We start from the raw sequence: 22,177 nt of genomic DNA on the forward strand, positions 1-22,177 counted from the left end.
ATTTTTTTAATTAATTTTAAAAAAGTATTAGCAAGGACATAGAAACTGGATCCTTCATACACTGCTGGTGGGATTGTAAGATGTTGCAGCAGCTTCAGAAAAGACAGTTCCTCAAATGGTAAAACAATTATCATGTGTTTCACTCCTGCTATGTCCCACCAGGCCCAGCTCTCAGTTGTTTTAGTACCTGTGTCTAACCCTGACCTTGACACATGGTAGACATCATTAAATATTCTCAAATTGAAGGAATGAAAAATGCTCTTAGAAGCTGTTTAGCAGTACAGCATATTCCTAGCAAACTCATGGCCTAGAGTTCAAAACCCAATAACCTAAAATAAAATAGAAACATCACTCAGTATTACCAGCCTGCACAAGTTTTTTTCCCTATAAAATCCCCAAATACCTGCTTCAAACATACTTAGGAGGGAGGCCACACTCCCCAGCTGGCAGTTCAGTAGACATGTTTATTCCTTTCAGTCATATTTTTCTGTTTGAATGCTGGTATTGGGACTACTCAGCTCAGGGGTATGGTCCCTTAGCTTTTTTGCTCAAAGCTGACACTACCTCAGCTCCACTTTCAGGTTTTTGTTGGTTAACTGGAAATGTCACAACTTTCTTTCCTGGGCTGGCTTTGAGCCAGATCCTCAGATCTCAGCCTCCTTAGCTAAGATTACAAGCATAAGGCTCCTGGCTCAAGAGTACATGGCTCACAGTTTCTCTTACAGAGAAAAAGGATGGTTTCACTATTTTTGAAATTCATTCTTGCTCATGGAAGCACCAGCTTAGAGGTGTTAACAGGGCTGGACGGTGGGAGTAAACATCCAAGGAAAATTCAGGTAACTTTCCCAATTTCATTCCCCAATCAAAGAAGACAGTTTCTGGTTTGCCACTGGGGAGTTTATTACATGATTAGTAAGTTCAAATAAAAAAATAAAAACCAAAATCTTGGCAGGGAGGCTAAGGCCAGAATCTGGGAGTACTTTTCCCAGTATCCAGACTCCCTGGCCAAGCCATCTCCATTAACTCAGCTTGACTCGATCCAATTCCTCAAGACTTGCATCTGTGCTCTGGACATTGCTACTCCCGCTGGAGACTGAGTTTTGGGCCCCTGGCACTGGGGCTTTGGTGAGGGCTCCATACACACCCATGGCCTGAGGAGAGGGACAGAGAGGCATGAGGACACCTGACAGAAGGCATAGCTCTTCCAATGACTAAAAGGAAAAAAGCTGTAGCTAGGACTACTGAACTTGTTTTCTCTTTTTTCTCTCTCTCTCTTCTCTCTTTTTCTATCTTTCTGACACAGGGAACTGAATTTAAGGATACTTAAGCCATGTTTCCCAGTCCTTTTGTTTTTGGTTTGTTTCAGATTAAGAGTCTCACTTTTGATTAGGCTGGCATCTGGAATAGCTGGGACATGGTGTACTACCATATCCACTTTGTTTCTGAAATAGTGTCACTAACTTTTGCTTAGTTTGGTCATGACCTTTCCCTAACTTTGCTACTTGCATGAAAGGGATTACAGACGTGCACCATCATACTTAGCTCTTTGGCATGTGTATGTGTGTGCATGGCTTGAACTCAGGCCAGAGTACTATCCCTTAGCTTTCTCCCCTCAAGAATGGAGCTCTACTATTTGAGCTACAGCTTCACTTCTGCCTTTTTGGTGGTTTACTGGTGGTAAAAAAAAAAAAAAAAGAAACTCACAGACTTTCCTGCCCAGGCTGCCTTGGAACTATGATCCTCAGATCTTTTTTTTTTTTTTGGGGTCCGGTCGTGGGCCTGAACTCTGGGCCTGAGCACTGTCCCTCAGCTCTTCAGCTCAAGGCTAGTGCTTTACCACTTGAGCCACAGCGCCACTTCCGGCTTTTTTCTTTTTGCTTATGTGGTGCTGAGGAATCGAACCCAGGGCCTCGAGCATGCAAGGCAAGCGCTCTACCACTGAGCCACCTTCCCAGCCCCATGATCCTCAGATCTTAACCTCTTGAAATAAGGATTATAGAGTCATCAGTGCCTAGCCTTTTAGGAATCTTATAAACCATCAGAATAGGGTTACTTAAAACACTGGCAATTATCTGGAGAAAGGAAGTTAGTTCAAGAGTGTTCTTTTGCTGGGGACATGGCTCAAGTGGTAGAGTACTTATCTAGCTTGCACAATCCCCATTATGCCCCTCCCCCACAAAAGTTTTATGTGCAGGGATAAATGAAACTGTCTCATTCTTAGAGATCCCTATTTTACAGGGAATGAAGGCAGGTCTAGGGCTGAAGTACTCTCTAAAAGACGTCTACAAGCTGGAAGCCAGTGGCTCATGCCTGTAATCCAAGCTATAGGAGGCCGATCTGAGGATTATGGCTCAAAGCCAGGTTGGGCAGGAAAGTCTGTGAGACTGTTATCTCCACTAAACTACCAAAAAAGAAGCTAGAAATGGAGCTGTGGCTCAAGTGGTAGAGCACTAGCTTTGAGCAAAAGAAGCTCAGGGACAGCGTCCAGACCCTGAGTTCAAGCCCCAGGACCAGCACCAAAAAAAAAAGACCTTTATAATGTAACAGTAGTTGTGGTGGTAGAAGTCTCTGTCCCTAGTATGATGCTATGTGGGGTCTTCAGAGAGCTCTAACCTGAGCCACCATACTGGTAACATCTCCAGGATTGGAGGGTAGTAGAATAGTGTTGGAGTCCTTGGCCAGTTTGGAGAATGCACTGACATACTGCTCGGCCACACTCAATGAAGCTGCTGCATCTCCATTCTGTGGTCAGAGAAGGATAAAATTAGAGATGACAGATTTGGGGAAGTATGGGAAAAATGGTCAGGTTTCTAGGAAAGGGGTGTACAGGTCCCAATACAAGAGTTCATATAATATGGCTTAAGGGAGTTCCTGCAATGGCAGGAACTCTCCCATGGGTAGATGGGACCACTTTCATTATAATTCTTGTCCCCAACTCCCACCCTTCCTTTGGTCTCTCACTTGTTGAGTCAGAGCTGCAGCCAAGATTCGAATAGCTTCAGCCTTAGCCTTAGCCTTGGCAAGAACTGCACTAGCTTCTCCTAGAAGAAAAGAGAGAGCATGACTCATCAAGTCAGAGTATCTCAAAGTTCCTATCCATGCCAGCCCTACACCGCTTTCACCTTCTCCCCTCTACTTACCTGCTGCCTGATTTATTTGCTCCGCCTTTTCTGCTTCGGAGGCCAGGATCTGGGCTTGTTTCTTCCCCTCTGCCACATTGATGGCTGACTCACGGGTCCCTTCAGACTCTAGAACTGTAGCCCGTTTCCGCCGCTCTGCCTCCACCTGGATGCCCCAAGTAACCACCATCAACAAGAAGCAAGAGGAAATTCTAACACATACCTACAGCTATACTTATTACAATAGAGAAGGAGTCCAGGTTCCCCCAGGACTAGAGTACTCCGAATCTTCTTCCCCACCTGCATTTGCATGGATTCTTTCACCCGTGGTGGCACATGGATATCCTTGATCTCATAACGGAGGCAAAGGATGCCCCAGCAGTCAGCAGCCTGGTTGATGGCATCCACAATACTGGCATTCAGGGACTCCCGTTCCTAGAGAATAGAGTTGTAAGCCCCACAGACTCCATACCTGTGAGGAGCCCAAGTCAAGGAGAGCCTGGGAGCCTGGTGCTAGTTGCTCATGCCTGTAATAATAGCTACTCAAGAGGCTGAGATCTGAGTACTGTGGTTCAAAACTAGCCTGGGGCAGAAAGGTGCATGTTTTTTGTTTTTGTTTTTTTTTTTGGTCATTTGTGGGGCTTGAACTCTGGGCATGGGCGCTGTCCCTAAGTTCTTCAGCTCAATGCTAGCACTCTATCACTTGAGCCACAGCAACACTTCTGGTTTTCTGAATGGAGATGAGAGTCTCACAGACTTTCCTGCCTAGACTGGCTTTAAACTGTGATCCTCATATCTCAGCCCCCTGAGTAGTTAGGATTATAGCATGAGATTCTTATCTCAATTAATAACCCCAAAACCAGAAGTGGAGCTGTGGCTCAAAGTGGTAGAGAGCTACCCTTGAGCACAAAATCTCAAGGATAGCGCCCAAGCCCTGAGTTCAAGCTCCATGACCAACAAAATACACAATGAGCATGCACACCCACCCACACATACACACACACACCACACACACACACACACACACACACACACACACACAGAGTCCGGGGCCAGGCACTGATAGCTCATGCTTGTAATACTAGCTTCTCTGGAAGCTGAGATCTGAGGATCATGGCTTGAAATCAGTGATAATTTTATCTCCAGTTCACAACCAAAAAGCCAGAAGTGGAGCTGTGGCTCAAGTGGTAGAGTACCAGCCTTGAGTGAACAAGCTAAGGAATAGCACTCAGGCCTGAGTTCAAGCCCCTGTATAAGGGAAGAAGAGCCTGGGACTGGAAAAATCTGACAGTGTAAGGCATGTGCCAGGTCCAGATCCACTTACCCGAAAGACTTTGTCCAGAGAGAGTTTTCCGAGTTCTGATCTCATGGTTGTCTGAGCTAGCTGAGTGACAGCGTACTCAGGGTCTTCCACACCATAACTTGCCTGAAAAGGAGCATCAACAGGATAAGCTTGTATGTTGGAATTTAGTGAGAAGGGCAACTCAGAAAGCTGGATAAAGCATGAAGCAGATACCTTGTAAGGATCCATAATGCGCAGGTATAGGACTCCATCTATTTGCAGAGTTACATTGTCTGCAGGAGCAGAAGCAGTAGAGAAAAGGAGGTCAGGCCTCCAGATCCCAACCAGCTTTTTCTCCTAAGTTCTGGATCTACAGCAACTACATCCGAATGGTCACAGAGCACCCGTGTCACCCTGTATCCCTCACCAAGAGTCACAGCCGACTGCTCAGGCACGTTGATGACAATTTCCTTGAGACTCTGCACATATCGGATCCGGTCTAACACAGGGATGAGGATGTTCAAGCCCTGGGAAGAGGAGTCATAGGTCCTCAGAAGAGGAATGCATTGAAATCTAGGCTAGGCCTGGATTAGGTAGAAAGTCACATACAGATTATGCCCAAAATGAAGCACCTTCCAAGAGATGGAGTGTCACTGGCAGAGGAACTTAAGGGCACAGACTAGACCTCTGAAATGGAGGAGTCAAGGAAACGAAGGCCAGCAGAATAGGCACCTCTAAGCAAACAGTTGAGGCTGAGACAGTGGATAGTACCAGCAAGGCCCACCAAAAGTAGAACCTGTAGGATGCTAGGGCAATAGGAAAAAGTGGCAAGATGGGACTGATGGTCATTACAACGAGCCCTGGTAGGGCTGGTGACCCTGGGAGTCAGAAGCCAAAGGGACATACAGGCCCCAAAGATGTCCCACATCGACACGTGAAGGACTAGGCATCGGGCTGACTGGAAATGAGAAAAAGAGGTTCTCACAGGCTCCAGGATCCGATGGAATCGGCCCATTCGCTCCACCACCCAGGCCTCCTGTTGCGGCACAAACAGAATCACAGTGTTTCGGGGCAATCCAGAGGAGGCGCGGTGCGGAGCACGGCGAGAAGCCTGCACAGAGCCCTGAAGGAAAGACCAGAGCAGGCTGAGACTCCACCCGGCCCCTCACCCCACCTCTCTCTCCCGAAGACATCTCCCCAAACCGCGACCCTCAAGGGATCTCGGGGAACGACTCACGTGGGGACCATGACCTCTGACCCCAGTTTTCTCCCAAAGTTGGAATCCCACTCCTTCCCAGCTGCGGACCCAGGTGGTCTCTGTCCTGACCCTTTGTATAAGACTGCCTCGTTCTCACCCTTAGCAAAAGGGCTCCAGTGCCTCGCGCCGCGCGCGCCAGCATTTCCCACAGCCGAAACGACCTCCGGAACCACCGAGACGCGGAGCAGAGCGGCCTCTCTAGAAAGCCGGACCTGAGCCTTTCCCCCCGGCCGCTCCACTCCCCCTGACGTACTTCCGCCGTCCCTGCCCCCATTCCGCCCTGATCCAATCCGCGGTGCTCCGCTGACGGCGCGTCAAGTTGTTCCCTTGGAAACGCAGACTGAAAAGAGGGCCCAGGGCTGCAGGCTTCTTTTTCTAGTTCTTGCTGTTAGAGCCCTAAATCCTTGATCCTGTGGTGAAAATGGGCTCTATTTTCCACATACAGCTGACTCAAAAACACCTCCCATCAAGTTCTTTACCCTCAACGGAGGGGGGGGGGGGGGGAAGGGGGCGGAGGTGTACATGGGTGCGCACAATCACACCCATCTGTCACAATAGTGTCCTTGGATTGAAGCTGATTCGTTGCCGTGGGTGCCATAGTGATATTTTCTTGTAGTCCTTCTGTTGTATCAAACCCTCCCACTGGGGACTGACCCCATTCACATTGCCATGGTAACTGGACCTAACTTTGCCTGATGACTGGGGACATTTTTCCATCCTCTTTTCTCCCAAGGTACCAACAGCTCTCCCACTTCTTCACAACCAGACTGTCAGGCCTCGTCCCTTTACATTCAGAGTCCAATAGCTTTAACCTTCAACTTTGTCTGTATAATCATATGTGTATAATCATAACCCTCACTTCATACACGAAAGCATACAAGTTCTGTGAGGCTAAAGTTATTAACAGAACCAGTCTAAGAATCCAACTTAACCACTTTCTCCAACAACCTTGTTATATGAAAATCACAAGACTATGCTCCAAAAATTAGAAGGAATATCCTAAGTTCCTGAGGGCTCAGGCCTGGTCACTCTTCTTTGGAAGAAAGCTGAGTTCTAGCTCTAATTAGGCCCTCTACTCTCCTCCACATCCTGTCTCCAACAGAAAAAAAGAAAGAAAGAAAGGCGTTCAAGTTTTCAAAGAAGAATTTATTCTATTTTTTTCTAAAAAAAAATGTACCAGGTACAGTTTTTCTTTTTTTTTTTTTTTTTCCTTCAAGTTTCAGCAAACACTTGTTCCCCTCAGCCAGGCCTCAGGATTTAAGAGCTGAGGCTGGGCCAGAATCTGGAGTGAAGAATGGGATAGTTGGGAACCACATGACTGAGTTTGAGGGGTATCCCTCACCCCAGCTGAGGTAGGTGGATCAGAGTCTGGCCAAGTGAGAGGAGGCACCCCAATCCTTAGCCCTGACTCTGCCCCTTTGACACCTTCCTCAGTCAGGACTCTAAAGCAAGGAGACACAAGCAAGAGGGCAGGAACAACTGAGTGTGAAGCCCTAGGTGATTGGTAGTTAACTCCTATGTGTGTGTGTCTGCATGCATGCTTTGTCTCATACATACATACCACACAAACACAAGCTTGTGTATGCGTGTATGCGTATACACACACACACACACACACACACAAATTAGACGTTTAGATGGGTCAAATGGTAGGGGAAATGAAGGTAATGGGGAAGGACAGGGGAAGCTGAGTCTTTGGCTAGTGACTCAGTCACTGTGGAATAAACTCTCTGTCCTTAACTGAGGGACAGCAATTCATCCCTGCCCCCACAACAGCCTCTCCAACTCCTGATGTTGGTGCAGTATCTGAGAGTGGGAAAGGAGAAGGGGTAATACCAATGATCAGGTCTGGGAGGTTACCAAGGCAATCCAATTTGAATAAATTATAAATTAAAAATAAATAAAGTAATAGGTGTCCCCTGCCCAGGACAGGGAGTTAACGCTGGCATGACTTGCCTGGGAACATGGGATAATCTCAGGGTGGCTCTGGTTCTTCCCTTCTACCTAAGCTGGCCTGAGAAACCCAAGGAGGCAGGCACATGGAAGTACCTGGAGTGGGGCAGGGTGTGGAAGGATCAGAAGGTTTAAACTCCCAAATAATCAATTTGGGTATGAGTGTGGCCAGGACTTTAATTTAAGCCTGAAGGGGCTCTTGCCATCTCTCCACATGTTTACCCTGTCCAGGATGGAGCAGTATGGCAGGCTTTTGGCCAACCTAGATTCAAGAGTGCTGGTAATCAGAGCAAAGGTGAATAACGTGGATTATGGGGGGCCTCAGTCACAGCCTGTAGTTCATAAGGGAGCCCTGTGTCCAGCTCCAGGCTCCGACGGGAAAATAGCAGGCGGATATCTCCATGCAGGCTTAAGCGGCCTGAGCGGGAGCTCCGGAACCTGTAGGAAGATAGTGGGATCCAAGTAAGAATCCAGATGACAGAAAAACAAGGAGAGATCCTATTCCAGGATATCTGGGCCTCCCAAGCTCTCTATGAGTCCTGTCTTTACCTGAGGTGCAGCAAATAGCAGAGGAGGCGGTGGGTGGGGCTAGTATTTCCCTCCTCACCCACAGGCACCAAAAAGAGGCGATGGCGCAAGAAGGTCATGTGGGCAGCAGGCATGTCCGAGAAGTCAAAGGTCACGAGGAACATCTTCACCACAGTCTGGTTGGGGTTAAATAAGGTCTAGGGGCAAGACACTGAAAGTTGTTAGGGCCTAGAGGCTGTTTTCCACTCTTCCCATACCCACTCTATTCCCTCAGGGAAAACTCACCACTTGGATGGTGCCCACCTTAGGCACACTGTAACCCTTCCTCCCCAGGGGGTTCAAGTCCACGACACCCTAAGAAGACCATAAACCATTAGCCAAAGTGGGAAATAGGAAAGCCCTGAGCCCTACGTATTGGTCTCTCCAAGATCTCACACCTTGGACTTGCCTCTGCCCCACACTAGAATTTCCCCCACCTGACCTTGACTCACTTCTAGTGGAAGAACATAGAAAGAATACCTTTTTACCCTCCCTCTGCCCCTGACCCCTCTGAGAAGCTAACTTGGGTTGGGGTCAGGTCATACCAGGAAGGGGGCCGGGGCATTTTGCTCAGAAACATCAAAGAAGGTGACAGTGACAGGCAGCGTGACATGCTGGGGGCAGTAAGACCCACTAGCTCCAATCTCTGCTGTGTAGCCCTCAATGTGGCCAGATGGTGCAAAGCGTCCTCGAAGCAATGATTCCTGGTGTTATGGTGGGGAAAATACATTGTGAGAAATGCCGATTCTTTTCCTTATGCGACTGAGCCACATTTCACTATCCCACTCCTCCCAAGTTTCCCCTAATCACAAAGTCCAAGAGAAGCTACCTCAAAGTTGCCCAGCAGGGTACGGCTGACAGCAGGGGTTGGAATGGGGGAGGCACTGGGGGAGCTCAGCAGGCCTGGCCCCTTCCGGAGACTTCGAAGGGAGCTCCTGGCATGGGAGGGGACACACAGTGAGTTGGCTTGACAGATTCTGGGACTCCACCCTTAACTACTATCTAGGGCTCCTGACCTGAGATCCCCTACTGTAGCATTCAGGGTCAGGGTAGAGGGAAAAGCTGGTCACTTACAGCTTCAGACGACGGGCACCTTTCAGCCTCCGTCCCATAGGACTGCAGTCTGTTGGGTCCTATAGAGAAGAAAGATTGGGAAAAGAGACTAGGTGAAGCCCAGATATATTCTGGGGTGGGGGCCCATCACAAGCTTGTATCCTGTAGGCTTCCACCTTTTCCCACACATACGCCCACTTAAAGAGTAGATAAGCTTAATTTAAGCTGGGTGTTGTTGTTTGTAATCCTAGCTACTCAAGAGGCTGAAACTCTTCTTTCCAATTAACCACTAGAAAACCAGAAAGAAGGGGAGCTGTGACTCCAAGTGGTAGAGCCCTAGCCTTGAGCAGAAAAGCCAGGGACAGCACCCAGGTCCTCAGTTCAAGCCCCACGACCAACCAAAAAACAATGACAAAAAAGAATATTTAAGCTTGCTGGATGCTCGTGACTCGTATCTATAATCCTAACTACTCAGGTGATTGAGATCTGAGTATTGCAGTTTGAAGCAGCCCTGGCAGAAAAGTCTGTAAGACTCTTATTTCCAATAAACTACTAAAAAAGTCATAAGTGGAGCTATGGCTCAAATGGTAGAGTGCTAGCCTTGAGCAAAACAGAAGCTCAGGAGCAGCATCCAAGTCCTGAGTTCAAGCCCCAAGACCAGCACACACACACAAAAAAGAGTAGATAAGCTCCTTTACTAGCTTACCAAAACAGGCTCCTTGGGCCCGGGCAGCAGGTGGCTCCAGAAGGGTGTGGCTTTGGCATCAGAACTGTTGGCAGCAAGAGTATGGCCCAGGGTTTCCCGGCGCCTCCGAGGGGCTGGCCCCTCATCCTCAGAGCTGATATCTGGGGCTTCTCCAGCAGGAAGCAGCCTTCGCTTGGTGGGGCAGGGGCCTGGAGGTCCAGGGCCAGGGGGTGTGTGCTCGGGACTGTGCCCATTGGCAGTGCCAGGGGACTCCCTGGGCCAAGGGTTGCCCCCATTTCTCACCCCAACCACTGGGCTCTTACCCCCTATTTGTGCAAGACTGTGCAAATCAGTGTCAAGTGTGTGCAGTTGGCCTGAAGGGGCTGTCCCTAGAGACTGCCCCAGGGACCCCTGTCCCCCTGGTTCAGGGGAAGCCCAGTCTCTGGTGTGCAAAGTATTGCAGGAAGCATTTGATGGGGACCTGGGAGGACTCCAGGCCCCTGAAGTCCAAGGTGAGGTGGCACTAACTCCCTGTTCCACAACACAGAGGCCATGATGGGAGAAATGTTGGCTGGCCACACCCAGTCCCAGCCCCAATCCCTCTAGGCCCAATAGTCCTACAGTAGATGGTTCTTCAGGGGGCAATCCCTCTCTGACCCCCAGCCCAGGGCCTCTTTTCAGCTCTCGTGGACCCTCAGTGGATGGGGCTGGCCGCTTCAGAGCCCTATGAGGTTCAGAGGCACCAGCTGGAGGGGAAAAGATGGATACCTGGTAGACCCCGGGGGATGTTACCCCCCCTGCTGGGCTGTAGCCCATGAGCAGGCCACCCTGGAGGGCCCCCTGTCTGACTGGAGGCTGTGAAGGGCCAGCCTCTGGTTCTGAGGATGGAGATGGCTCCGCCTGCACGTGGCGCATGAAGTCCCCCCTTGGGTCAGGGGGGCCCCCCCACACGGCCTTTATGCTGGGCCTGGGCTGGGGGGCCTGGGGACATCTGTGCAAGAGAAGAGAAAAAAAGATGGTCAGGGAAATCAATGACTCTTCCGTCTAGCTGCATTTCAGACCCTCACCTAGCTTAAAGAAATGACCTTGAGGGATTCCTGAAAGTGAAAGTGTCCAAATCCCTGGATGGATGAAGGGAAAGCAGAAGCTACTCTCAGAACTCTTGAGAGTGTAGCATTTTTAGTTCAGATTTTTCACTGGATCTATTGCTCTCTTCCTCTTCCTGGCACTTACCCCGATGAAGAGGTGTCAAGTCTAGCCGTATGTCCCCTCTTCCTGACTGATGCCTTGATCCCCTAGGTTGCAGTCTGGTCCATGCCCGCTGCACTGGCAAGGTGACTGCCACCATTCCGTGCAGCTCCTGGGCTCAGCTGGACCCTAAGGAGAGAAGAACAGACATAAACCAGGATCCCCAGAGTCAGTTGTAAGGCCTTTCCTGATCATGGGTTCATAGAGTATATACTTCAGGGCATCCTCCTCCCAAGTGACCATCTCTTCAAAAACAGAAGGGGCAGGCTCAGGATTCAGGGCTCAGGTGCTAAGAGCTGGGCAGCCTAAAGAGTCACAGAAAAACAGATCTTGGCTCAAGGGAGTAAGGATGTGAAAGGAAAGTTTAGGCAGGAGGCGCCCCTTGTCAGAGTCACCATCTTGGGAGATGAGATAACCTCAAGATCAAAGAGACCAGGCCAGATAGAAGGTGGCTGGGGCAATAATTCAGCTCTCTTACTCAAGGCCACAACTTCTTCCCAAATCTATCTCCAAAGGGACAAGTGCTACCCCAAAGTGCTAAGGGCAGAGATCTGGCAGACACACATCATACCCCATCACATTCTCCACAAAGGTACAAACCTCAGATCAGCTAAAAGCCAGCCCTTCAGCCTTGAACTCACAATAGCCCTCAGCAATCTGTCTTTTTAACAAGAGCCAACAAATCCAACCAAAAACAAGTGGGAGGAGACAGGGGCACTGCCAGACTCACTTTCCAGTGCCTCCCCTTCCCCCCACACCCTGCAAACTAGAGATAAGGAAGAAACTTGCAGTCAACTGGAAGCAAGTATCCCTCCATGTCCCTCCCCCAATGTACAACCAACACCCACAAAACCCAAACCACTGCTTTTCTGCTAAGACAAAATGGGCTTTGTGGACTATGTCACCCTTAGGAAGCAATACTAGGGGGAGGAGACTGTCAAGTTGGATGCCAACTGCCCTCAGGGTGTGCCTTCTCCTTTGGGCAATAACCTATGCTGCCTGCCATCCATAATGCCCTTAAATGGGTTAGGTGGTACACACTTGTAATCTCAGAACTCTGGGATTACAGTCTGCTTTCCACTCCAGAACAAAATATTGCACCCTCTGAAACCTCATCTATGTGAAGTATTGTTTAGTCCAGATCACAGGTGCCACTCCTCTATATATCTCCAAACATAGGAAAAAGTGCATAGTAGGACTCAAAAAAAAAATAGAATGAAAGCTCTGGGGAACTGGGTAACAGTGCAGATAAAAATTCCCCGGTTGGGAAAAGCAGAGAGATTAGTTCTACAGGGAAAATCAGCAACAACAGATGTGGGGGTAGGAGGCCAGGAGAAAGAGCACATTTACACTCAGGGACTGAAAAGCTCTCTTACGCCAATTATTCCCTTCATCACACACTCAGTTCACCATGTCTTCATTGGAATTAAAATCCCTAAGCAAATTCTGAACATTTTCAGTAGTTAGGATGGCTGGAAAGGACAAAGCACCAATGGCAATGTCACTATGCCTTCACTTTACCCTTCCTTTCCTCCATCCAAGTCATACAGGTTCAGGAAGGGCCTTTTCCTTAGTACCACTTCTGGGTCATCACAGCCACCCTCTTGAGCCCTTGCCTTGGGGCAGCCAGGTGATGACATGATGCCCTATATGACCCTAGCATGCCTAGCATCTACTTATTATCCTCAGTTCCTGCCCTGTCAACAAGACACTCTTAAGACTTCCCCTGCCACCCAGCCAGTCTGGCTTTAGACCATGGCTTCAAGCTGACTCATGGGGCAGGACTGGGGTGGGGGGCAGGGCAAGATAGGCCAAACCTCGCCCTCTGTCCAGGGGGTGGGCAGCAGTTGGCATCAAACAGCTGTGCCAGGCTGTAGCTGGCAAGGACTACAGTTCCCAACATGCCAGGTAGCAAGGCTAGCAAAAACAACAAGTCCCAGAATACAATGGGGTCTACCCTCAGATACTTGCTAGGCCTGGGCAGTAGGAGAAGTGAGTATAGGTAGAGCTACTAGGCTCATCCTTCCCTGCTCCTCAGTATAAAGGATACCCATTTTCACCCTGACAAAGGAGACTTAAAGAAATTCCTATCCATGTGCTTCCTACCTCATCCTGTGCAGCAGACAGTAGTAATACACTAGATGCTCTACATTTTGTCCCTATGCATGTCCACACATGCTAAGGTGGCTGTTCCCGCAGACCACCACCACCATGGGTAAAGTCAGGGTCTGCCCTCCTCAACTCTTTTGAGACCTCCTGTCCTATGGCTCTTCACTCCTAATAAGAGGGCGCAGACCCCAGCAACCCCTCCAAACTAAGCCCATCACACTCACCTTGGCGTCTGGATTCCTTGTTTTGGTTGATCCCCCACCCCCAGCTTAGCTTCCCAGGTCCTTTCCTCTTCACTGCCTGGGACAGGCCCCATATCCTACCGGGGCTTCAGAGTTCTACTATTTTCCTCTAGCACACACTCACCCCGCTCCCAAATTGGCTCCTCTGCGGTGGCCGCTGCTCCGGGCCCTTCCGTCCCGTCCCGGTCCCACCCCTCGGATCCCCAGTCCTCCCTGTCACGGGCCCCCCAACCCAGACAAAGGGTGGCTCAGGCTGAGAGCCCTGCTCTGCTAGGTTCTTCTCTGAACAGCTTCGTGTGCAACACTAGCGGGCCCTGGCGTCTGCAGCCCCCCGGCGGCTACTGCGCCCCTCCCCACTACGGTCCCTCCCCGGGGCCGCCCAGGCTCCGCGCCGCAGACTCGGCTGCCCCTCTGACTCACAGGCCATTTCCTACCAGCTGATGGGGCCGCCCGCCCCGCCCAGCGCCCCACCACCCCCGCCGCGGCAACCACGGCCGCCACGCCCCCCTCAGACCACACCCTCCTTGGGCAGCAACCATGCTCATTGGCTCAGAGCCGGCCGGCCTCCTTGCAGCGGCAAGTGTGAGTCACGCCCTCTCGAAGAGGTGCACGCCTATTGGCCCAGAAGGGGACAGGCCTGCCCAATATCGCCACGCCCATCTCCTTAACTCCACACCTGCCAGAGTCCAAGCAACTCTCCGCCTGGCCATTTAACTCCTTCAAAGGCATAAGCCTCCTATTTCTCAACCCTCCTCCCCCACTTGGAAGCCCTAGACACAATTCAACAGCCCTCAAAGTCAGCTTGCTTTTTTCATACCAGATTCAAACCCAAATGTCCCCACACTCATTCACCTCCTTACATTCCAGCCTAAGCTCCCAGCCAGCTGGATCCTAGGAAGTTTCCTTCATACCAGAGCAGCAGAAAAAAAGGCGAGGGTGTGACTCCATCTCTATTCATACTGAGAAATCATATTCTTCCTTTTCTTAATGGCTATTTGGTGTTCTTTTGTCTTTGTTAGAAGTGGTCCAAGGGCTCCTGAGGTAGGGATACATTTTAATTTCAGGGACTCTGGTATTATTCTTCAAAATTCTGAACTCCTATTCTGAGATCAAGGTGTCTCATTTCTTTTCCTAACACTCTTAATTCAAAGGCTTCTGTTCAAGGAGGCTGAGTACCTTAGGAAGTGGGATAGGAGGGCTTCTGCCTAGAGTGGGGGAAATGAGACCAACTATTGAGATGGAGCTGATTTTCATGACTCACAGCTCCCTCGAAACTCTCCACCCTCTCCCTGAGTCACTGGGCCCCAGGCCCAGCCCAGATACAGCTAAATCAAAAGGCAGCAGAACTAGCATCTCTAACTATTGTCATTCCATTTTTTTTTTTTTGGGTCCGGTCATGGGGCCTGAACTCTGGGCCTGGGCGCTGTCCCTCAGCTCTTCAGCTCAAGGCTAGCACTCTACCACTTGAGCCATAGTGCCACTTCCGGCTTTTTTTTGTTTTTGCTTATGTGGTGCTGAGGAATCGAACCCAGGGCCTCTGGCATGCAAGGCATGCGCTCTACCACTGAGCCACCTTCCCAGCCCTGTCATTCCATTTTTTAAATGACCATAATGATGGAATCTTCGCAATAACTGGGCATTTAAAGGCCCCTTTTCAGAGCAGCTGCTGTAGACATAACCTAAGAGAATGGGTGGCCTTGTCTACCTTGCTGTCTTGTCAGCATGTCAGGTTGTCTCCAAGTCAGATAACCAGGCTTCCCCCCCCCCCCCCCTTCTGACATTAACAGAAAGCAAGAGACAAACATCAGAACCAAGAGAATAATTCTTTCCATAATTTAGAGACCAATTAAGGAACTAGGTTCTTGTTTTGGCCTTGCCTATGTTGCAAGCCCCACCCACCCCCACCCCCAGGGGCATCAGGTGTCCATTGAAGAGCAAAAAGAGGCTTCCCTTCCGTATTTCCCCTTTGTGCTCCACACTTAGAAGAGACAAGCAATAGTTCCAGCTTTCCTTCTCCTCATCTCAGAAGAGGGAAAAAAGACAAAAAAGAACCCAGCCTTGGACTGACTTCATTGCTGATTTCTAATACTAAGGAACAAGATTGAGGAAATTCTCAACACCCAAAAGCAAAACTGCAGAATAGCAATATAAGAACCCATTTACCTTGGTAAACACTTACTAGAAAAACATGTAGAGAACCAGAATTCTATAGGAAAAGAATAACCCTCTAGTAACCCTATCTTGTATCTTTCTGCCATTACCATAGATCCAGGTCTTAGTTTCCTACCAGGGCCATGGGGACAATAGTAAAGCCAGGAGGATCAAACATGTTTCAGGCCTTAGTGTAGCCTGGGAAGGAAGCATGGTACAACTAAGAGGTTTTTGTTTATTTGTTTGTTTATTTATTTATTGAAACATATCCTAGGCTGGCTTTGAACTCAAAACTTATTGCCTCAGCATCCCAAGTGCTTGGGATTACAGCTACTGGGATTACACTCAGCTCAGATCAAGAGGTTTTACCTAACTCCTCCAGTGTTATCTTTTTATGGATTTTTCTTTCATTTTTCTTTACCAGGTTTTGCTAGGTGTCCCAGGCTAACCTCAAACTGAAAATCCCCCTTCCTCAGCTTCCTGAGTACTGGGATTATACACATGTTCCACCAGGCCTGACTCATCTTTTTAAAAAAATAGTTATCACCAGCTGACCAGTCCACTCCCCTTTCTCACAAACATACACACAATTTCTTTCTCCTCTGTTACAATGGAAGCTCCATGAGAGCAACAACTCTTTTCTTTCATGCTATATTCCCAGAGTCAACATCTTACAGAGCCTGGAACGTAATAGGCACTGAAAAAAATTTATAAAGAAAACAATGGGTCTTAGAGTGGTGAATAACAGTCTAGAGATCTGGATAGTCACTTCTGCTCTTTTACTTTGAAACCTGGGGAATTAGTTTCTTAAGCTATAGATTTCTGAATCTGTAAAATGTGAGTTTCCATATAAACAATGACCACTGAGGGCCTCCATGACACTGGCGTTATAATTTTCATAGTTTTTGTGCATTCATATGCATCTCTGAGGATGTGCGCAAGCATCTAAATGCTCAGTTGCCTGCACCAAAGCAGAAAAGCTATTATATACTTCAGCCTCTGCACAGCAAGGGCTACCTCTTAGGTCCCACCCACTCATACAAAATGCCCCAGTCCTGAGGAAGCTGATGTGTCTGCCCTAGGCCCTCCCTTTCTCAGACAGGAGACAGCGCTAGAAAGCAGTGTTACCATAGCAATCAGATCCTCTTCAAAAGGCTTCAGCCAGCCTTCCTTTACCCCACTCTACCCCAAGGCTTTGTGTGGCCTCAGTTACACCTCCCCCCCCCCTACTTCCCCAGGCAGTATCTAAGCTACTGGGTGAAGTGTGAGGAGGCTGGCTTGCGGCCCCTTTCAACAACACTGTGACCCTCATTCAGTAGGATAGCAGGGACTTCATCCTTCTCCCAGCCAGCCTAGAGAAAAAAAGAACTCTGAAACTACATTGAGTCCCCTTGGGGGATCAGAGACGCTCCCAAGGGGGACTATCTCCTATTCTCAATTTCTAAGCCTGAAATGTGGGGATCCACATTCTTCCCTCTTCCTTCTCAATCTGCAGCTGAACCTAATGTTCCTTCCCAGGTTCAGTTTAGAATAGTGGCCCACCTCTTAAAATATACACCAAAGAGTCTCAATACTTTCTCCTACTCTCCTTTCAGAAACCCCCAGAACTTTTGAATTCTATAGAATTCTCCAACCAGGGGGACATAAGGGGAGGGAAAACTAGTTTTTGACAAGTGATAAAATAGTTACTAGTCAGTTGAGTCTGTTGGCAAAGACCTCGGTGGTAGAAATGGGGTGGCTCAGAGGGTTAGTAGGGTCGTCTCTAACTATAGAGTCCAGAGTCCAGGACAGGGCACAGGTTCCCAGACAGGCAAGAACCAGGCCAGGCCCCTGGGTGAGGAAGGAAGTGGAAATGAGCACACCCATAGCACAGGGCAGGGCAAAGTGGGGGAGGAGGGGACAGAGACCAAGGCAGCCTTCTAGGAGGAACAGGAACTATCCTATCGGGGGGGTTGACAGGAACCCAGTGGCAGAAGGGTCCTTACTACCCTCAGGGACTTCAGTAAGGGGAAGAAACCCCAGTCTTAGCCAGACGGATTCAAAGTCAACTTAGGAGACAGTTAAGGAGACAAACTCTGGTGGCAAGCAGGGTCTGGCTGCTGTCTTGAGTAACCAAGCAGGAAGGTAGAGTTAGAAAGTGAGTAGCCAGGAGCACAACAGACTAACTTCTTCACCCACTAATTCCAGCACCCTCATAGAATACAAAACACAAATGTCTTCCCGGAGTCCTTACAATGCCCTTGACTGTTACCCAAATAACGAGGTTCTCTCTCTTAACCGGGTCCTATAACCCCCTGCCTATCACAAGGTACCCACCGTTACCTCTTACACAGTGGACCACAAAACTTCCATCACACAGCCCTCTTTCCCAAAGTGCCTCCAAATCCCCTCAAGTATCGCTTCCAACTCTCCACAGCACAAAGCACCCCACTCTCTAACGCTGCGCCCCTACCTCCACAGAGCGCTGCCACCCTTCCCCCTACCAGAGCCCCCAGAAAATGCACCTCTTCGCTCACACTTTGAGCCCCTAACTGCTTCCCCAACTCCTTGTCTCCTTTCTACAGCAGTCTCCACACCCTTTGCTCTACCGGTGCATCCCACCTCTCCTCGTCTTTCCCCAAGCGCACTCTCGTCCTGGCCCCTTCTTCCTCACCTCCCCGCCCCACACCTGCGGTTCCGTGAGTCCTGTAGCCCTTGAGGAGGTAATGGGTTGGGACAGTGACTGAGCAGCCCTAGTTCAAGCCTGGGCCTGCAAACCTCGCCCCTTTGGTCCGAGCCCCGCCCTCGCAACGCCCCGCCCCCCTCCTTGGTCCCAGCTCCCACCTTTTCTCCCGCTAGTCCCCTTTCCTCATTTCTTTAATCCCTCAGGCTCCTCCTCTGGAGCCCAAGCCACGCCCACCAGCGACTCCGCCCCTTTCGTTTTCTTTGCATTTCCCCAGGATCCTCCGCTTTCCCTAAGCCTCACCCCTTGACCCCCTCCGGTTTGTCTCCTCCCCCTCCCCCCACCTTCGCAAGGACCCGCCCCCTCGAATTCCAGCCTGGCAGAATGTTAGCCAAATCTTGTCCCCCTCCCCACACGCCCCCCTCCCATCCCAGAGGCTTTTCTTCTCTCCGCCCCTTCTCGCGGGGCCTCACCCGGACGCACTGGCTCCAGCCCCGATCCACTGGCTCTGATTGGTGGCGGTGGCCCCAATGGATGACGGAGGAGACAAAGTGTTAGCTGTAGGTCGCCTGAGGTCCCACCCCGGCCACGTGCGGCTTCTGTGATGACAGGTCGAGAAGGGCGGGGCCTTCGTTGGCCAGCTGCAAGGCCCAAACTGGCAGGATGGGGGAGGGGGGAAGAGGAGCTGGGCGCAAAGTGCAAGCCCAAGCCTGGCTAGTGTTCTTTCTAGATCACTCTGTCTCTGTCTGTCTGTCTCTCTCTCCCTCTCTCCTTTCTCTTCTCGTTTATCTCTTCTTTTCCTTCCTCTTACCTTTCTTCCTTTCTCTCTTCTCAGAGTTTTATTCAGGCTGTCCTCCAATTTGCGATTCTTCTGCCTCTACCTGCTAATCTCCCTGAGAGATTATGGAAGTGTGCCACCTTGCATGATTTCTTACTGCTATGAGATGCCTATGAAACTCGAAACTTTTCTTTGTAGGGACATCTGATTTAGCATTTGCCATAATGGGGCGAGGGCGGGGGCGGGAGGCGAGGTTTGCAAGGCTGAGCAAGGAATCTCAGGGATTTGTGAAAATGGAGGAATCGAGCACTGGGATTTCGGGTTTGTGGGTCTAAGAAGTTTCTAAAGCCTACTTCGTGCGGTAGGCTGTGGGTTCTGGAATAGACAATAAGAGCTATATCTATTCCAATTGGGGTGGGTCAGGGAAGAGAACTGTGATTTATTTTTATTTTTACTTTTTGCCTGTCCTGGGTCTGGGCACTGTTCCTGAGCTCCTTTTGCTCCAGGCTAGCGCTCTACCACTTCTGGCTATTTCTGTGATTAATTGGAGAGACGAGTCTCACGGACTTTTCTGCCCTGGGTGGCTTAGAGCCGCTATCCTCAGCTCTCAGCCTCCTGAGTAGATACGACTACAGGCATGAGCCACTGGCGCTTGGCAGAACTGTGAATTTTACACATACAAATATAGATACTGGGTGGTGGGGGGACTGAAAGTTCCAGAGAAAATTAGGTATTTTGGTTAGAATAGCTATATAGGTATATTGTGCACTATGTGACAAATATGTTTTGGTATTTGTGTGCTGTGGTGTGTGTGTGTGTGTATGTATGTACTGGGATTTGAACTGAGTCTGGAGCTTGGTGTTTTTGCTGAAGGTAAGTGCTTCACCACTTGAATCACAATTCAACTTCCAGATTTTTTTTTTTATTGTGAAAATACCATACAGAGGGGTTACAATTACATGGGCAAGATAACGAGTGCATTAAAAATATGGAATGCTTCACGAATTTGTGTGTCATCCTTGCACAGGGGCCATGCTAATCTTCTCTGTATTGTTCCAATTTTAGTATATGTGCTGCCGAAGCGAGCACCCAGATTTTTTTTTAATGGACAATTGGAGATAAATCTCATGGAGTTTTCTGCCTGTGCTGGTTTTGAGACACAGTCTTCAGATCTCATCTCCCCCAATAGCAGCTAACCACAAATGCACATCAGTGTTGTGCTATTAGTTCTTGACTCTCTGCCTCCCCCCCCCCCCCCCCACCCAGGAGATACAGTAGGGCTGTCCTTGCTTTGCAGATATCGGTAGATGGCAGTACAGGACACTTGCAGAATAAGTGAATTAAGATTCAGAATTTATGTGTGGCCTCTTAGAAAAGCAGATGAGATCGGTCCCCCTGAATCAAGCTCTTGAAGACTCAGATTCGTTACCCTCTGTGACCCTATATGAGTAGATACAATAAGCTAGTCAATACCAATAATATGTTAGTAAAAAAGAAAGAAAAAAGTTCTCTGTCCAGAAGGAATTAGTTTAGACAGATAAACATAGCTATATAATCCCAGATCAAGTCTTTAGAGTTCTGTTTGCTGGAAAAAAACACAAGGGTAAAACAAGCTGGTCTCTGAATTTTGGCTATTTACAAGCTGTAATGACAGTACTGGGAAGGCTGACACAGGAAGATGGGCAGTTGAAGTCCAGGCTGTCAGTAGCAGACACCATGTCCATCCACCCCACCCCCCAGAATACTTTAAATTTTGGAATTTTTTTTAGATTTACAGAAAATTTGTGAAGATAGTACAGAATTTCCAAGTGTACTCCACACCTAGTTTCCCCTATTATCAACATTTTACACTATGTCATTCATTTGGCCAATTTTGTGTGTGTGTGTGTGTGTGTGTGTGTGTGTGTATGTGTGTGCGCGCGCGCGCACGCGCACCAGTATAGGGCTTGAATTTAGGGCCTTGCACTCTTGCTTGGCTTTTTTGCTCAAAGCTGTCACTCTACCACTGTAGCTACACTTATGCTTCTGGCTTTTGGGTTAATTGGAGATAATAGTCTCTTGGATTTTCTGCCCAGGATGGTTTTGAACCATAATCCTCAAATCTCTACCTCCTGAGTAGCTAGGATTACAGGCATGAGCTACCAGCACCTGGCTCATTTGTTCAATTAATGAACCAATTTTGTCATTGACTAAAGTCCCACATTTTATACAGATTTCCTTATGTCTTTTTTGTTTTCTTTTTGTGCTGGTAATGGGGCTTGTACTCAGGGCCTAGACAATGTCCCTAAGCTCTTTTGTTAAAGGCAGGCACTCTACCACTTTAACCACAGTTCCATTTCTGGCTTTTTGTTGGTTAACTGGTGATAAGAGTCTCATTGACTTCCTGCCCAGGATTGCTTCAAATGGTGATTCTGGAATCTCGGCCTCCTGAATAGGATGGCAGGCATGAGCCACCATTGTCCATCCTTGTCTTTTTTTTTTTATGCTAGAATCTGACCCAGACTAGCATGTTAGACACAGTCATCATATTTTCCTTCTGTTGGTTATGACAGTCTCTCAAACTTTCTCTTTTTTTTGGGGGGGGGGTTGATGACCTTGACAGTTTTTCTTTTTAGACTTGGTCTCACTTTATAGTATAGATTATTACAGGTAGGCTCTAACTTCATTCTTTTGTCTTAGCTTCTGGAGTGCTGGGATTAGGGGATTGGGCCACCATATCCTGATTCTCAAATTCCTTGTTAAATAAATTAATATTTTAGCCAGTACTCAGGGGTCACACAAGTAATCCTAGCTACTGAAGGGGCTGAGATACAGAGGATTAAAGTTTGAGGCCAATCTGGACAGAAACTCTGTCTTCTAAATAACCATTAAAAAAAAGAAAAAGTAGCTGGGAGCTGGTGGCTTACACCTGTAATCCTAGCTACTCAGGAGGCTGAGATCTGAGGACTGAGGTTCAAAGTCAGCTCAGGCAGGAAAGTCCATGAGACTCTTATCTCCAATAAAAACCACTAGAAAACTGGAAGTGGTGCTGTGGCTCAAGCGGTAGAGTGCTCGCCTTGAGCTGAAGAGC

General features: G+C 48.8%; 2 protein-coding genes and 1 non-coding gene across 11 annotated transcripts; all 3 read right to left on the reverse strand.

Annotated features, from left to right (window-relative positions):
• Positions 1-875: 875 nt before the first annotated feature.
• Positions 876-5,868, reverse strand: Stoml2 (stomatin like 2). Its single transcript, XM_042697637.1, has 10 exons — positions 5,757-5,868; positions 5,387-5,524; positions 4,829-4,928; positions 4,636-4,694; positions 4,444-4,545; positions 3,420-3,554; positions 3,141-3,285; positions 2,962-3,041; positions 2,614-2,742; positions 876-1,151 (listed from the first exon to the last, which is right to left on the reverse strand). The coding sequence occupies exons 1-10, from the start codon at positions 5,799-5,801 to the stop codon at positions 1,020-1,022; spliced, it is 1,065 nt and encodes a 354-aa protein (XP_042553571.1). The 5' UTR covers positions 5,802-5,868; the 3' UTR covers positions 876-1,019.
• A 916-nt stretch (positions 5,869-6,784) lies between these two features.
• On the reverse strand, positions 6,785-18,917 carry Fam214b (family with sequence similarity 214 member B). 9 transcript variants are annotated; one of them, XM_042697125.1, is made up of 10 exons: positions 13,641-13,914; positions 11,151-11,294; positions 10,241-10,908; positions 9,939-10,126; positions 9,254-9,312; positions 9,009-9,114; positions 8,725-8,883; positions 8,426-8,494; positions 8,162-8,337; positions 6,785-8,050 (listed from the first exon to the last, which is right to left on the reverse strand). In XM_042697125.1, the coding sequence occupies exons 3-10, from the start codon at positions 10,830-10,832 to the stop codon at positions 7,897-7,899; spliced, it is 1,503 nt and encodes a 500-aa protein (XP_042553059.1). In that variant the 5' UTR covers positions 10,833-10,908; positions 11,151-11,294; positions 13,641-13,914; the 3' UTR covers positions 6,785-7,896. The 9 variants fall into 9 exon arrangements, with proteins under 9 accessions (XP_042553059.1, XP_042553051.1, XP_042553033.1 ...); XM_042697117.1 differs by lacking the exon at positions 13,641-13,914 and adding an exon at positions 18,803-18,917 and having other exon boundaries at positions 9,939-10,908; XM_042697099.1 differs by lacking the exon at positions 13,641-13,914 and adding an exon at positions 18,336-18,403 and having other exon boundaries at positions 9,939-10,908.
• A 1,172-nt stretch (positions 18,918-20,089) lies between these two features.
• On the reverse strand, positions 20,090-20,196 carry LOC122124263. Its single transcript, XR_006150511.1, has one exon. It is a non-coding gene; the product is annotated as a U6 spliceosomal RNA (small nuclear RNA).
• Between the last annotated feature and the right edge of the window lie 1,981 nt (positions 20,197-22,177).

Source organism: Dipodomys spectabilis, unplaced genomic scaffold, assembly GCF_019054845.1.
Source record: "Dipodomys spectabilis isolate Male_0828 unplaced genomic scaffold, ASM1905484v1 ptg000006l, whole genome shotgun sequence".
NCBI classification, from domain to species: Eukaryota; Metazoa; Chordata; class Mammalia; order Rodentia; family Heteromyidae; genus Dipodomys; species Dipodomys spectabilis.